The 13,718-nt window shown below is 34.4% G+C and overlaps 2 protein-coding genes across 2 annotated transcripts; one reads left to right on the top strand and one right to left on the bottom strand.

The window, feature by feature from the left end:
- On the top strand, window positions 3,872–7,930 carry LOC18596332 (4-coumarate--CoA ligase 1). Its single transcript, XM_007024740.2, has 5 exons — window positions 3,872–4,959; window positions 6,093–6,291; window positions 6,419–6,632; window positions 6,729–6,831; window positions 7,477–7,930. The coding sequence occupies exons 1-5, from the start codon at window positions 3,961–3,963 to the stop codon at window positions 7,591–7,593; spliced, it is 1,632 nt and encodes a 543-aa protein (XP_007024802.2). The 5' UTR covers window positions 3,872–3,960; the 3' UTR covers window positions 7,594–7,930.
- On the bottom strand, window positions 8,591–9,328 carry LOC18596331. The gene has a single exon (XM_018123013.1). The coding sequence runs from the start codon at window positions 9,249–9,251 to the stop codon at window positions 9,075–9,077; it is 177 nt and encodes a 58-aa protein (XP_017978502.1). The 5' UTR covers window positions 9,252–9,328; the 3' UTR covers window positions 8,591–9,074.

The following is a 13,718-nucleotide window of genomic DNA, read 5'->3' as shown; positions in this document are numbered from 1 at the left end:
ATTTCAAGATGAAAAAAAATGTCATTTCTCTTATATGTGACCTTAACTATTGTTAAGCTCATGACCCATTAACACTTTTGCACTCATTGTAGATAACATGATTTTTTAATATGACGAAATTTGTCGACTAAAATTATCACATATCGGGTAGAAAAATTTTCTATTCAACCAACTTTGTCATGTCAAAAAACGTTACATTACCATTCGCATGTGTAGAAGATGCAATGCATTTAAGTACTGTGAAAGTCACATGTTATCTTGAATATATTTTTGACAACATAAAAACTTATTTAGATATAAATTTTTTAGGTGTAATAAAAGAATAAAAGAGTAGTTTTAAAAAATGAAAATGTTTGAGGTTATAGAGTATTTTAACCTATTAGGAGAAAGACTGTAACATTCAAATTGAAACAATAGAATCATTGAATAGAAACTTAGATGAAGATGTTTCGTGAACTTAATTTTTTTAAAAAAATTATGATTTTTTTAAGATACTTCACTTAGTTTAACAAAATTCCCTATTTACAAAACCAAAAAAACAAAAAAGATTCTCTTCACTTGCCCAGGAAAAAGTAGTATAACATCATTAGTTAAATAAAATTCTTTTACTTACCCACTACAAAATAAATAAATAAATAAATAGTATTGTTGTGTTTTTCCTATCAATTTTTTTTTCCCATTATAGGTTGAGCAACACACACATGCAATGGCCCAAAAAAAAAACTTGAACGTAGTAGAGACTTGGAGTATAATAGTATCGTCGGTAGGAGTGATTGAGGAACTAATAAAGTGTTTGGTTAAAGAAAATAAGACAAATACTCTTCCGCTACATGAATCTCGTCTCAATAAAGTGTTTGGTTCCGTGTTTTTAATAGTGTTTCAATTTGACCATTTGCGCCCTCCAGGCAGACTAGATCAAGGATCAGAAATTATGAAATATCCGTAAGAACAGGAAATGTGGAAAAATAAGCATTGACCAATTCTGGGATGATTAATTTTAGCTAAAAAATGTCAAAAAGGGCGCACTGGAATTTTCTCGGTTTGGTTACGGACTCATGGCAGCAGTAGGAGCCAGGAACCCGACGCCCAACAAGGCAACGACAACCGCCACCAATTTAGCTTAAGGTTAAGCAGTCATCCTAACCTCATCAATTGCCGCCATTATACTTGTAAAAAAATTGCATGACCCCTGCCTCCTTTGCTTTTGTCTTTTCAACAGGAGAATCGGTTCAAAAATCCAATAGCAAGAATACAAAAATTAACAAGTTTTGACCCGGTTGAAATTGATTTTGTCCAGCCTCCTACGGAGGGATTTGTTCTTGGTCTATGATTTCAATTTTAAATCTCGGATTCCATCTAATTGGAGGTTTATCATTTACTATCACAACAAAAAAACTAATTAAAGTTTATTTTTTAAAAAAATTATTTTCTGTAATTATAATATTATATTGATGTTATCTGTAAACAGCAAGATGAATTTTTATGAAATATATTTTTGTTTTTTCAATAAAATGAGAAGAATTACTACTAATAATTAGTATAAGGAACAACTAAACCCGTGAACAGGAAAAGTAGGAAAAATTAGTAATAGTAAAACAATGAACAAAATCTTAATTAATTATTCAATTATAAATTAAAAAATAAATAAATAAAGGAACTTAAGCATAAAGGAAACTATAAGGGGCATTTGGTGTTATGAAAGTCTTCTATTTTCTTTGTAATTTAAACAGGTGTAATGATTTTGCAATGTGTGGTTTGTAAATAAGTGAAGGAAATGTGTTTGTAATTGTAATATTATGTAAGGGAATATCATTCTCTTAACTCAAGGCGGGAAAATACTTTTCTTCAACAAAACGACAGTTAAAAATATTTTTTTCCCAATATATCGTCCGACACTTTCATTCTATTTTCTCTTCATCTTCCTATTCCCGCTGGCTTGCACGTGTCAATGAAATCCTCTTGTACATGATGGTTGTTGTTGTTCTTACAACACAGAAAGCAAGACTTGACTCTTGCACATGTTTCTTGAGGATTCCTAAGAGCACCCCTCATTCCAGTCTGAAGCTTATCAGCACTAGCACATGAAGGCATCTTGTTTTTCTTTTTTTTTTTTTTCTAGAGAAGATGAAAGCATCTTGTTGATCCGCAGAACATGGAAGGGATGAACCCTCACTCTCAAATGGAAAGCATCCTTCCCAGCATATTTGGCCATGTACTTGTTGCAATCAATAGGAGCATACCGGATCCTATTTGTTAAAAAAAAAAAGTTGTTATTGAAAGTATTTACTATTTACTTTAAAAAATGAAAAGAGAAATCATTAGTAAAAAAGTTTAAAGATAAAAAAAATAGAAATTTTTTTGGATAGAGGTTGTTGTTATAAGTGTGATAATTTTAGATATTATTATTTTTAATATTTATAAGTTTTTGGTAAAATTAAATATTTAGTAATTTTATATATTTTAATATTAAAATATTATGTTATTTTTATCTTGTCATTATTTATTATTTTAAAGAATAAAATTCAAAAATTAAAAATTTATATTAAAAAAATATAAATTTATTCAATTTTATATTTTCATGTATAAAGATAATTTTATAAATTTATATTACATTCTCGCGTTATCAAATCAAACAGTAAGATGTAATCTTCTTATAATCACATTGTTTGTAATTATAATTTTTTTCATGTTATACAAAATTGTAAAATTATTTTTTCAATAATTACATTTTCAGTAATCATATTCTCAAGAGAACATCAAACACCACTTCAAATAAAGCCTCATGTTGTGTAAATAAATCATAAATGCACGTGGAACTATGATGGTGAGTTACCGATTTCTTTTTGTAGTTTGCGGATGTAACGTAGTAATTTTCAAACCTCAAAATGTAGTACAAAGGCCATGAAAACGTAATGATGTCGCTGAAATAAAAGGAAAAAGACACCCAGATTGTTGAAAATACTTTATATTATTATTTTTCCCCATTTCTTCCGTTAAGAGCTGTTGAAATTTGTTTCCTTATTGCTTTATTGAGAAGTGAAACTTCCTCCATGAAACAGAGCATACATTTCTTGACAGCACCCTTCACAAGAGAAAGACAGACAAATAATAAAATCAGCGTCCATTGCTGACTGTCAAAGATGCCATGTCACCTGTAATATTTGATTTTCAGCCCAGTCTACCTATGACCCATGGTCATTAACTGAATTCCGGTTGGGATTTTGTCTTTTCTTCTTGAGTTTGATTTTTTCAATTCAAAGACATCTTAGACATATTCTACGTAAATATATATATATAAAACTCGAAATCATATACTCAACATTAATCTAATACAATAAGGAATAATAATAACCATGGCAGTAAATTTAAACAGCGGGGTGTCAAAGAATGGTATTTTCCCTAATTTCTTTTATCATCGCGATCATGATATGAACTTGCCTTATCAACAAATTGGAGGTGGGCTTGATGAATATGCAATCTAGAAAAGGCTCGAGACTTCAGGGAACTGAGACTGGGCTTTGGGTCTTGCTTACAGCAATCAGAGTGGCGGTAGGTAAAGGGCAATGGTTCAGCAGAATCAAATTTCTCCGACGTATTGTGGTAGGTAAAAAGCCGTCTTGACATAGGCCACATCTCTTGAGTCAACTTGCCATCTTTCACAACCGACGTGGACCCCATCCTCCCCACCAAAACCACCTTCACCAACCCTCCAATGCCCCTTCGTTTCTCCAATCCACGAACACCACAATTGTCCTTTCACCATCTTTCCTACTTTTACCCTCCAACAATCCCCCAAATTCCCATACTGTCCTTCCACCAACCGTCCTCACCAACTTTAATCTGCACTATATATCAATATCAATGCTAGCTATCATTTCCTCTCAGGTTTCAAAATAACTTACAAAGCCAAAAACTTTCAGCACATTTTTTCTTTGCGCAGCTCAACTCCCAAAGTCCCCGATGGCACCCCAAGCAGAATTGCAACAAGAAGAAATCATTTATCGCTCAAAGCTTCCTGAAATCTATATCCCTAAGCACCTTCCTTTACATTCATATTGCTTCCAGAACATATCGAAGGTGGCCTCCCGGCCCTGTTTGATTAATGGGACGACGGATAAGGTGTACACGTACGCAGAAGTTGAGCTCACAGCTCGCAGAGTCGCGTCAGGACTCAACAAGCTTGGCATCCATCAACGCCAAGTGATAATGCTTTTGTTACCAAACACTCCAGAGTTTGTGCTGTCATTTCTCGGCGCTTCATACCTTGGCGCCATAGCGACGGCTGCCAACCCCTTTTTCACCACTGCGGAGATATCAAAGCAAGCAAAAGCCTCCAACGCCAGGCTCATAATCACGCAGGCCTGCTACCTTGACAAAGTGAAGGAATTTGCCCAGGACAATGACGTCAAGATCATGTGCATTGACTCAGCCCCAGAGGGCTATTTACATTTCTCTGAGTTAACTCAAGCTGACGAGAATGATCTCCCTGAAGTCGACATCGTTCCAGAAGATGTCGTGGCACTACCCTATTCGTCAGGAACCACGGGGCTCCCCAAAGGGGTGATGTTAACTCACAAAGGTTTAGTCACGAGCGTGGCGCAACAGGTCGACGGAGAAAACCCCAACTTGTATTTCCACAGTGAAGATGTGATCCTATGTACTCTGCCCATGTTTCATATCTATGCCCTGAATTCAATTATGCTTTGCGGGCTACGTGCTGGGGCTGCAATTTTGATCATGCAGAAGTTTGAAATCGGTTTGTTGTTGGAGCTGATACAAAAATACAAAGTGACAATTGCTCCGATTGTGCCACCTATAGTTTTGGCCATTGCTAAGTCATCGGAAACTGAAAAATACGACTTGTCTTCTGTAAGGATGTTGAAGTCCGGGGCGGCACCGTTGGGTAAAGAGCTTGAGGATGCTGTAAGAGCCAAGTTTCCTGGTGCCAAACTTGGGCAGGTACGAGAGTCAAATTTTTCTTACATGTCTTTGGATTTCTACTATGTTAGACTCGGTCCACCTAAAGTTTTGACAAATCTTCATTTAAAAGGTTTCAAGTCAAATTCATTTGATAAATCAATCTCCATATGCATGTATACTTATATTGACGTGGGCTTTTCAACAAAAAAAAATATTGACGTGGATTTTAAAAGAACTTGTTTTTCATTTTTTTATTTAATAAAATTCTTATAATAATATCTTTTCACATTTGTTGAGAATCAAGTGATCATCAATGCTTGAAATTGTGTTTTATTACAAATATTATTATGATCACAAATTCAAATATTACACTCCCATAACTAAATCATCTTTACAAATATAGAAGAAAAATTGATGTTCCTTTTAGGGGGGAGGGGGAGAGAAAACTTATTTTAGGTATACTGTGCATATCCGGAAAGACAGCTGAAAGTTTCCTTCTCTTTTCCAAAGAAGGAAAAACATTTTTTTCTTTCTCAAGTCTTTAAGTTTTAAGATGCAACCTCCACATATTTAAGCGTATATAAAAATAATAATAAATAATATTCTTAATAACATGTCATATGTAATGATTTACATCTGAAGTTTAATTGTGGCTTGTGACTCAGCACTCGTCACTGATTAAGGTTGTGTGCCTTCCTTCCCCACCATCTGAAGAAAATAATAAAATAAAAATTAAATGGAACTCCCATAAGTCTACATTTTTCCATAAATCCTTCACCAACTCCTCCTTCCAAAGAAAATTGAAATGAAAATACTGGTACCTAATTAGTTTTCAAAGATAAGGACACCTTATCCTATTAGTAATTTGGGGTCGAGGTATGATGTTATATAGCCCCACTAAACTCTTGATAGAATGGATATCGGGATCACGCTTTCCCTCGCCAATCATCACCCAAGTCTCTTGTCCAACGCATCTAAGCATCTTTACTGCTCCACTAATAATTTCTTTTTGGCTTTAAACTGGTGGTGGCAGGCCGGCTACCTACATATCTTTCCGTTTAGTTTGGTATCTTGGGCTTTTTCAACAACTTGACGACACCTACTTTAACGCACTTTAATTGACTATGACTGTGATAAAGGACCCTATTTTTAATTGCAAAGTACATTTACAGGGATACGGAATGACAGAAGCAGGACCAGTTCTCGCAATGTGCTTGGGATTTGCTAAGGAACCATTTGAAATAAAATCCGGGGCTTGTGGGACTGTGGTGAGAAACGCAGAGATGAAAATTGTTGATCCTGACACCGGCTCCTCGCTACCAAGAAACCAGGCTGGAGAGATTTGCATTAGAGGAGATCAGATCATGAAAGGTAAATTAGTAAAAACAAAAATGCTTTTCCATTTCTTGTACTAAAAATGGTTTACACCAAATTTGAATTTTTCACGAGTCTTGCAAAAAAAAAAAAAAATCATGACCACGTCTGCTGAACATTCCAGGCTATCTTAATGACCCTGAGGCCACGGCCGGGACCATTGACAAAGAAGGCTGGTTACATACTGGAGACATTGGTTACATCGATGATGATGATGAACTCTTTATCGTTGATCGATTGAAGGAATTGATCAAATACAAAGGTTTTCAGGTTGCTCCTGCTGAGCTTGAAGCTATGCTCATTGCCCACCCTGATATCATTGATGCTGCCGTGGTGGCGTAAGTGAAATAACCATCCATGTTTATAGTTTCATAATTAGTTTCTTGGTTTAATGTCCTCTGGCTTACTTAACAATATTTACCTGCAATTTGCAGCATGAAGGATGAAGCGAGTGGGGAAATTCCTGTTGCATTTGTTGTCAGATCAGGCCATTCACAACTCTGTGAGGATGAAATCAAGCAGTACATTTCAAAACAGGTAATTTAGGTTTTGCTAATTTTAGGCAAGAAATAAAAACAGAGATATACTTTAAACATTCTTGCTACAGACGGTGCTCATAACTGTGAATGGTGAAAGTGGTCCAGTTTTGGAGGGACAGAACTTACATAAAAACTTTTAGATCAAGTTCGTAAGTCTTTTTAATGATCAAATGAAATTAAAATTGATAAATTAATAAAATTTAATGAAAAGATCAATAATATGTAAAAGTTTAATTAAAAAATACTAATTATAAATAAAATTGGGTCACAGTAAAAATTTTGTCATAATATTTAATAAAAATATTTATTTAAATAAAATATCAAATTTATTCAAATTTTGTACATTTGATTTATGTAATAAAATCTTTTAATTAATCAATTTAGATTTATCTTATAATTTTGTAATCTATTGGTTGGGCTTTCCTGCAATCATGCAATGCCAAAGTTGAGCCCAATCAATTCGATAGTAATCCATTAGACTAACTCTGGCCTCATTGTTTTGGTAAAGTTAAAATTAAATTAGAATATTTGGTTAAATGGTAGATGATACATGCATCTCATCTAATGTATTAAACATATATTAATATTGCCTTGGTAATTGATGACCCTGAATATGGTGCTTATATACTCCGCAATGGTGCAGGTGGTGTTCTACAAGAGAATTAGTCGTGTGTTCTTCATTGAAGCCATTCCAAAGGCACCATCAGGCAAAATTTTGAGAAAGGAATTGAGAGCTAAACTGGCTACTGGAAACTATTGAAACTAGTTTCCAGGTCCCCACACCGCCATCAAAGTTTGAAATAATATACACCGAGTGCAAAGGGTCTCTATTATGTAGAAATGGTACAGTTCATATATGTTCCTCCAATCTGCTATATGAAGTGAGCTTGGAAAGAATGTAAATTATGAGATAAAGAATCCAATCTGCTAGAGAACGTATTATTTGATTAATATCCTGTTTTTTCTTTCTTTTTTTTTCTTATTGGTAAATTGAAGAAGATGAAAGTGCTGATTATTTGTAAGAACATTATGTCATAGCAAATTGCAAATTGAGACCACAAAAATAATTCTAATATAGATTTCCATTTTATGGTAAATTCCTTATGGCTTTAGATATTTGTTTTGGATAAAGCCAATCTGAATTCTGGACCACCCAGTACGAGGATTTCTTTTCTTCTCTTTCTTACATTTTGTCAATTTTGTCTGCTCTGCTCCACTTATAATTAATAAGTGGATGCCTGAAACAAACAAATATTCAGTAAATTTGATCAAAAACATATAATCAAATTTCTAGAGTAGCTTATCATCACATCATTCGTAGGCAACTGTTAGAATGCGAAAGCTAGCCAACTGCACCTGATATTCGAACTCCACTTGCATAAAAACAGCTATTATGGAAAAGATTAAACGAAGAAAACTATTCACCGTGTAGGTTGCTTGATGCCCTCTTCGGACCGGCATATAAAATCATACAGACAGAAGTTTATACATATATTGCTATGGATACAAGATGCATAAACTATGCCTTAATTGTAGCACAGTTACGTAGGACATTTTGGTCCCCCAATTGTGTAAAATATTATTTTCAATCTGAAAACTGGCACTCGCTAATCCAGTTCATGCTTGGGTGCCTAACATCTGTCATCTCCTGGCAAATTGAGCGGACTCTTCCGTGAATTTATCAGATCATGCCATACTACATGTAAATCCTTAAGTGACAATCACAAACATTATTACACAGCTCAACCATTGCATGTGTGAGTCTGTAAGTGTTTCCTCCATTCTTTCTTCAGGGCTATTGCTTAATTTATGGCACTTCTCCAATTACCCAAAATGAATTGTGAGGGTTGGGTAAGTGCAGGAAAAAGAAAAAGTGATATACTTTAAAAAGGCCTAATACAAAGTTTACACTTAACCTTAATAGCAACAGGCAAACAACTTTTGTTATTACATAAGAGTCATATACCAACTCCACCAAGATCATGCTTGAAATCAGCTTGGTGAAAAAGCAAAGAGTGCGGCCATAAACTTCTCCTGTTCCCCTCAAACCCAATGGGATTGCTCCAATCAGGTCAAAAACACAAAAGGAAACTAGGAGAAAATTGTAGACATACAGCACCGTAGCCCATAGAACCAAACAGGGTTAGCATGTTTGATGAAGCCTAATTAATGGGGAGTATAGAATTCATTGCTGGTGAAGATGGGACTGATCAAGAAAACACAATTTGAGGATGTGGCTTGCTAGTCATCACCATGAATGTACCAGCAAAGGAGCATAGTGGCACAGCGGCGCAGGATGTAGAGTCGAGCACGTTGCTGCTTAACCAAGGAAGCACACTTGGTGGAGAAGCCATGCCCCTTTCTCTTTGCAGAGGCCTTGACTCCACAGTTGTATTGTTGGGAGTGAAACTCAGCCATGGCTAATACAAAAGTAAACTTTCCTAGAGCAGCTAGACAAGAAAAAAAGCTCAACGTAGAGCTTGGGGTCGTGTGGGTTAGGGATGAAGTATATATACAATTACAATCCCAAAATCCGAGAAAGGTTAACTGGAATATGAAGGTAGCAAGTGAACATGGTCAGGTTCAGAAACTGAGGGATTTGCATTTGCATGGAAGATGCAGCATAGTTTTCTATACAAAAGGGGAGTGAACGTGGTCCTTAGGCTTTTATTGCTTATTCAATATAATTGCCTCATACAACAAAAGAACTACTTCTCTGCCTTCTCCTCTATAATAAACTTTATTGGTTGGAAGCGATGAGGAAGATCGATAATCAATTAATTAAGTAATGTGGATTAAGGAAGTGGCAAAGGTGAGCATAAAAAGTGGAGAGCTGTTTAATGAAGACAAGGCAATGGATTTGGCTTATGGGAACACTGGCCCGGCAAAATGGCCTCAATTTTGAGGTAGGACGTTGGTTTGGTTGGATTACTTGGATTTTCTCCACCGTGGCTCATACTCCCAACTCAATTTACGAATTGTTTTCTCACTCGAGAGAATAAAATCTTGAGCATTTTTTTTGTCCTCCAAATAATGGAAATGTCACTGAAGGAAAGAGGTGAAAATCAATCTGTCAGCATCCGATATTATTTTGTTGGAGGTGAAATTCAAGATTCAAAATACCAGCTGTTTTTTTTTTTTATTATATATATATAATGTCAACATTATTTTAAGGAATAGCAACTGAGGTAAGATATTCTATTTAATCTCAATTAAATTTTATAAGTAATATCCAAACTCATTGTTAATATTTACAAAAAATCTGCATTCAAGTATTTAATTATAAATTACAAGGTACCCATTTTCAAATTCAATGCGACTTAAACTCAAGATAAAAAATTAATTTTTTATTTATACTATTAATAAGAATGAAATTACTAAATTGAAATTGAAAATCATATTAAAATGATTAATAAATTTTAACAAGTATTACATTAATTATAAGTAATTTATAAATAAAAATACAAAATTAATATTTAATATAAAAAAATTATTATTTATAATTTAATTTGAGTAATGAGTATAGTAACACCATTTTTTTTATAAACAAGTACAGTAACACCACTATTGAAACTCATGACAAGTAATAATTTTACTATCCCAACTTTACTTGAACTCCATTATAAGAAATCTTAATCTTAATTAATGAGATTGAGTCATAATCATCCCTAATTATTTTTTGAGGAAGTATGTTATATAATTATCAGTGTCCCGTATGGTTTAGGCTATTGAAAATATACCAACCTTTGATTGCGTCTCTTCTGCTCTAATGTTCAAAGACCATAACAAAGCAAAAGCTTATATAAAAACTAATTGAACTGCAAGCTGGTGCTTCACCGCTTCAGTAGTATCGGTATTCATTTGTTGCATGGATATATCTATTATTGACTCTGGTACCCTAGAGCTTATTAAATTATTGATGTTATCCCAAGATTCTGCATTATCTTGCTTATCATTTGTCGATTTCCATGGTATAAGACAAACTATGTGAATTTCTTGAACCATACACTGTACAGCTAAGTTTGCTTCAAGGAAAAGATCATACTTTGTGAGACTAACATTACTCTGTTGACTATTCAGTAATGCATGCTTACAGCTGAACCTAATCACCAAGATTTTCAAAGTATATTGAATATGATCGTTCCAACAAATCTGGATACGGAATCTTTATTTTTTCTATGTATCATGTTTCTAGTCAATGGAGACACCTCTATCTCCATTGATATACATGTTTTGCTCAAGTCCCTGATGCAGAACATGTATCCTATGTCACCATCACCAAAAAATGCTACTGCTGATATCTCCTGCACTTCCTCTTTAAAGCTTTTAATACACATTTTTTTCTTTATAGGCTTCTAGTATAAGATAATAAATTATCAAAAACGTTGAAAAACTTCAATAAAAGGAGGAGACTTGATCTCAAGTCTTCATTTCTTATGCCAGCAACAGGGTTAAGTTTTGTTCTTTATCAGCTCTGACAGCTTTGGACAATTGGTATTCTTATTGCTCATACATGGTATGAAATTGAAGCTCTGCTTACATTCAAATAAAGAATACCATACGATGTTTACAATTAACAAACTGCTCCGATGGGGAAGAAACAAAGAATATCAAGCGATAACTGAGTAGCGTTGACTCTTCAAACGAGGAACATGCCCCTTATCAAATGCCTTACTTTACAAGTTGATCACTAGTTCATCATCTATGTGCAATGTATGTGTATGCTTGCGTGAATTAAAAGCTGTCATCTCTCAATCTTCTAAAAACGAGTACAAGGATAAGTACATCTGGTTAGAATTACATAGATTTTTGCTCACAATCTTTATCGACGGTATACGCTTTTGGATGTTTTCCTACAACTTGGAAATGCATCAAAGTAAGATAATGATACAGAAGAATGTAGACGTGCAGAACTAAAAAATCAATATACTTATCATTTCCATTTTTATAATGAAATGAGTGAAGATGCTCCCTTTGAGATTTGAGATAAAGCCGACTTTTAAGAAACCTGACAAAATATAAATCACCATTCACTAACACTGTTCGGAGTGAAAGCATTGATATAGAAAATCAAAAAAATATCCCTCAACCAGGGTAAACTTGTCCTGGACGGTAACGCCAATTCACAAATTAGCATTCCGGAGCAGAGTAACATGCATAAAGGCATCGATGCTAGATAGCTTCAATCATCTCCATGAGTAAACTTCTTACTTACTGTCCCTGTTAAAGATTAAGCACTCCATGTGACGAGGTAACATGTCAGTTGCTCTTGGATATTATACTTTGCGTGCCAGATATCCTCAAGCAAATGATATCTTGCTCTTCCAGGATACAACTGTTTCATTCTTTTCAAGCATATTACTATGTTTTGCGAATTCAAGTTAAACAAGGCTCTAAAACAGATCCTGAAAGATCTCTACAAATACTAACGGAAACAACACGGGGCAAATTCATTCTATGTATTTGGCTTATAGGATTCTGTTCAAACTGGCAAGGAATATACATGCATATATTTATTACCCATCCGTTATAATTTCGGAATGGTTGATTATCGATAAATACACTGTTGAGTGTTGATGCAGCACAAATCACAAAAGAAAATGCAATTTTCATGTTGATCTAACTAAATAAATATGTAATAAAATCATATGTGATATAAAATATAAAAGAAGATATACTAAGAGAATAATTGAGAGAAGAATTGAGAAAAAACTTCTAGTTTATTTCTCATGAGAGAAGAACTTCCAGTTCATTTCTCATTATTTCTTATTGCTATTGATTGTTATTTTTCATCAAGTACAAAGCCCTATTTATAGGGTTACATATATGTGGATATTGATGAATCATCATAAACATATACATTGATTATGAATGGAACTTGAAAGGTTAGGAGATCCAATGGACACATTCATTTATTCATAACACTCCCTCTTAAATATCTATTGTATCATGAAAAGAGTACTTTAAAATTCTATCTCATTAAAAACTTTAAGCCAGAAAAACCCAATGGGACAAAAATCAGGCAAAAGGAAAAAATAAAGAGCACTTAATAATTTCTCCCCCTTAGATGAAGCACCATTTCAAGGGCTTCACAGGACATGCTTCAAACTACTTCATTAAAAACCTTAAGCCGAAAAAACCCAGTGGGACAAAAATCAAACATAAGGACAAAAGAATACAGTGCATAGTCCATAATATGCTCCCCCTTAATTGAGCCATATTGCCATTTCTGGGGCATTTAATACTTTGCCGCTTTAGGGGCAAATTAATCTTGCATCCTATTAACTCGCCGCATACAAATATCATATACTAATTTCTCAAATGTTGACGATGGCAATGATTTGGTAAAAAGATCTGTAAGATTATTGGAGGAGCGAATCTGTTTAACGTCAACTTGTCGACTTTCTTGAAGTTCATGAGTATAAAAAAATTTCGGTAAGATATGCTTGGTCCTATCTCCTTTAATATATCCTCCCCTGACTTGTACAACACAAGCGACATTATCTTCATAAATTATAGTGGAGAATTTATAATCGGTGTTAAACAACAAGAATCATGAATATGTGCTATAATGGATATCAACCAAGCACACTCTCTTCCAACTTCATATAGAGCGATAATCTCAGAGTGGTTTGAGGATGTAGCTACTAGTGATTGCTTAGTAGAGCGCCAAGAAATGGTGGTGCCATTATAGCAAAATAAATAACCGGTTTGAGAGCGAGCCTTGTGCGGATCAAATTTATATCCCACATCAGCATATCCAACTATACTAGAGTTAGTGGAATCCTTGGAATAATATAATCCGAAAATCTATGGTTCCTCGGAGATAACGGAAGATATGTTTAATCCCATTCCAATGTCTCCGGGGTTGGATCAGAGCTAAAA

This window comes from Theobroma cacao, chromosome 6 (assembly GCF_000208745.1).
Source record: "Theobroma cacao cultivar B97-61/B2 chromosome 6, Criollo_cocoa_genome_V2, whole genome shotgun sequence".
NCBI classification, from domain to species: domain Eukaryota; kingdom Viridiplantae; phylum Streptophyta; class Magnoliopsida; order Malvales; family Malvaceae; genus Theobroma; species Theobroma cacao.
The sequence above is the reverse complement of the archived record's forward strand: the minus strand, read 5'-3'. Positions and strand labels throughout refer to the sequence as shown.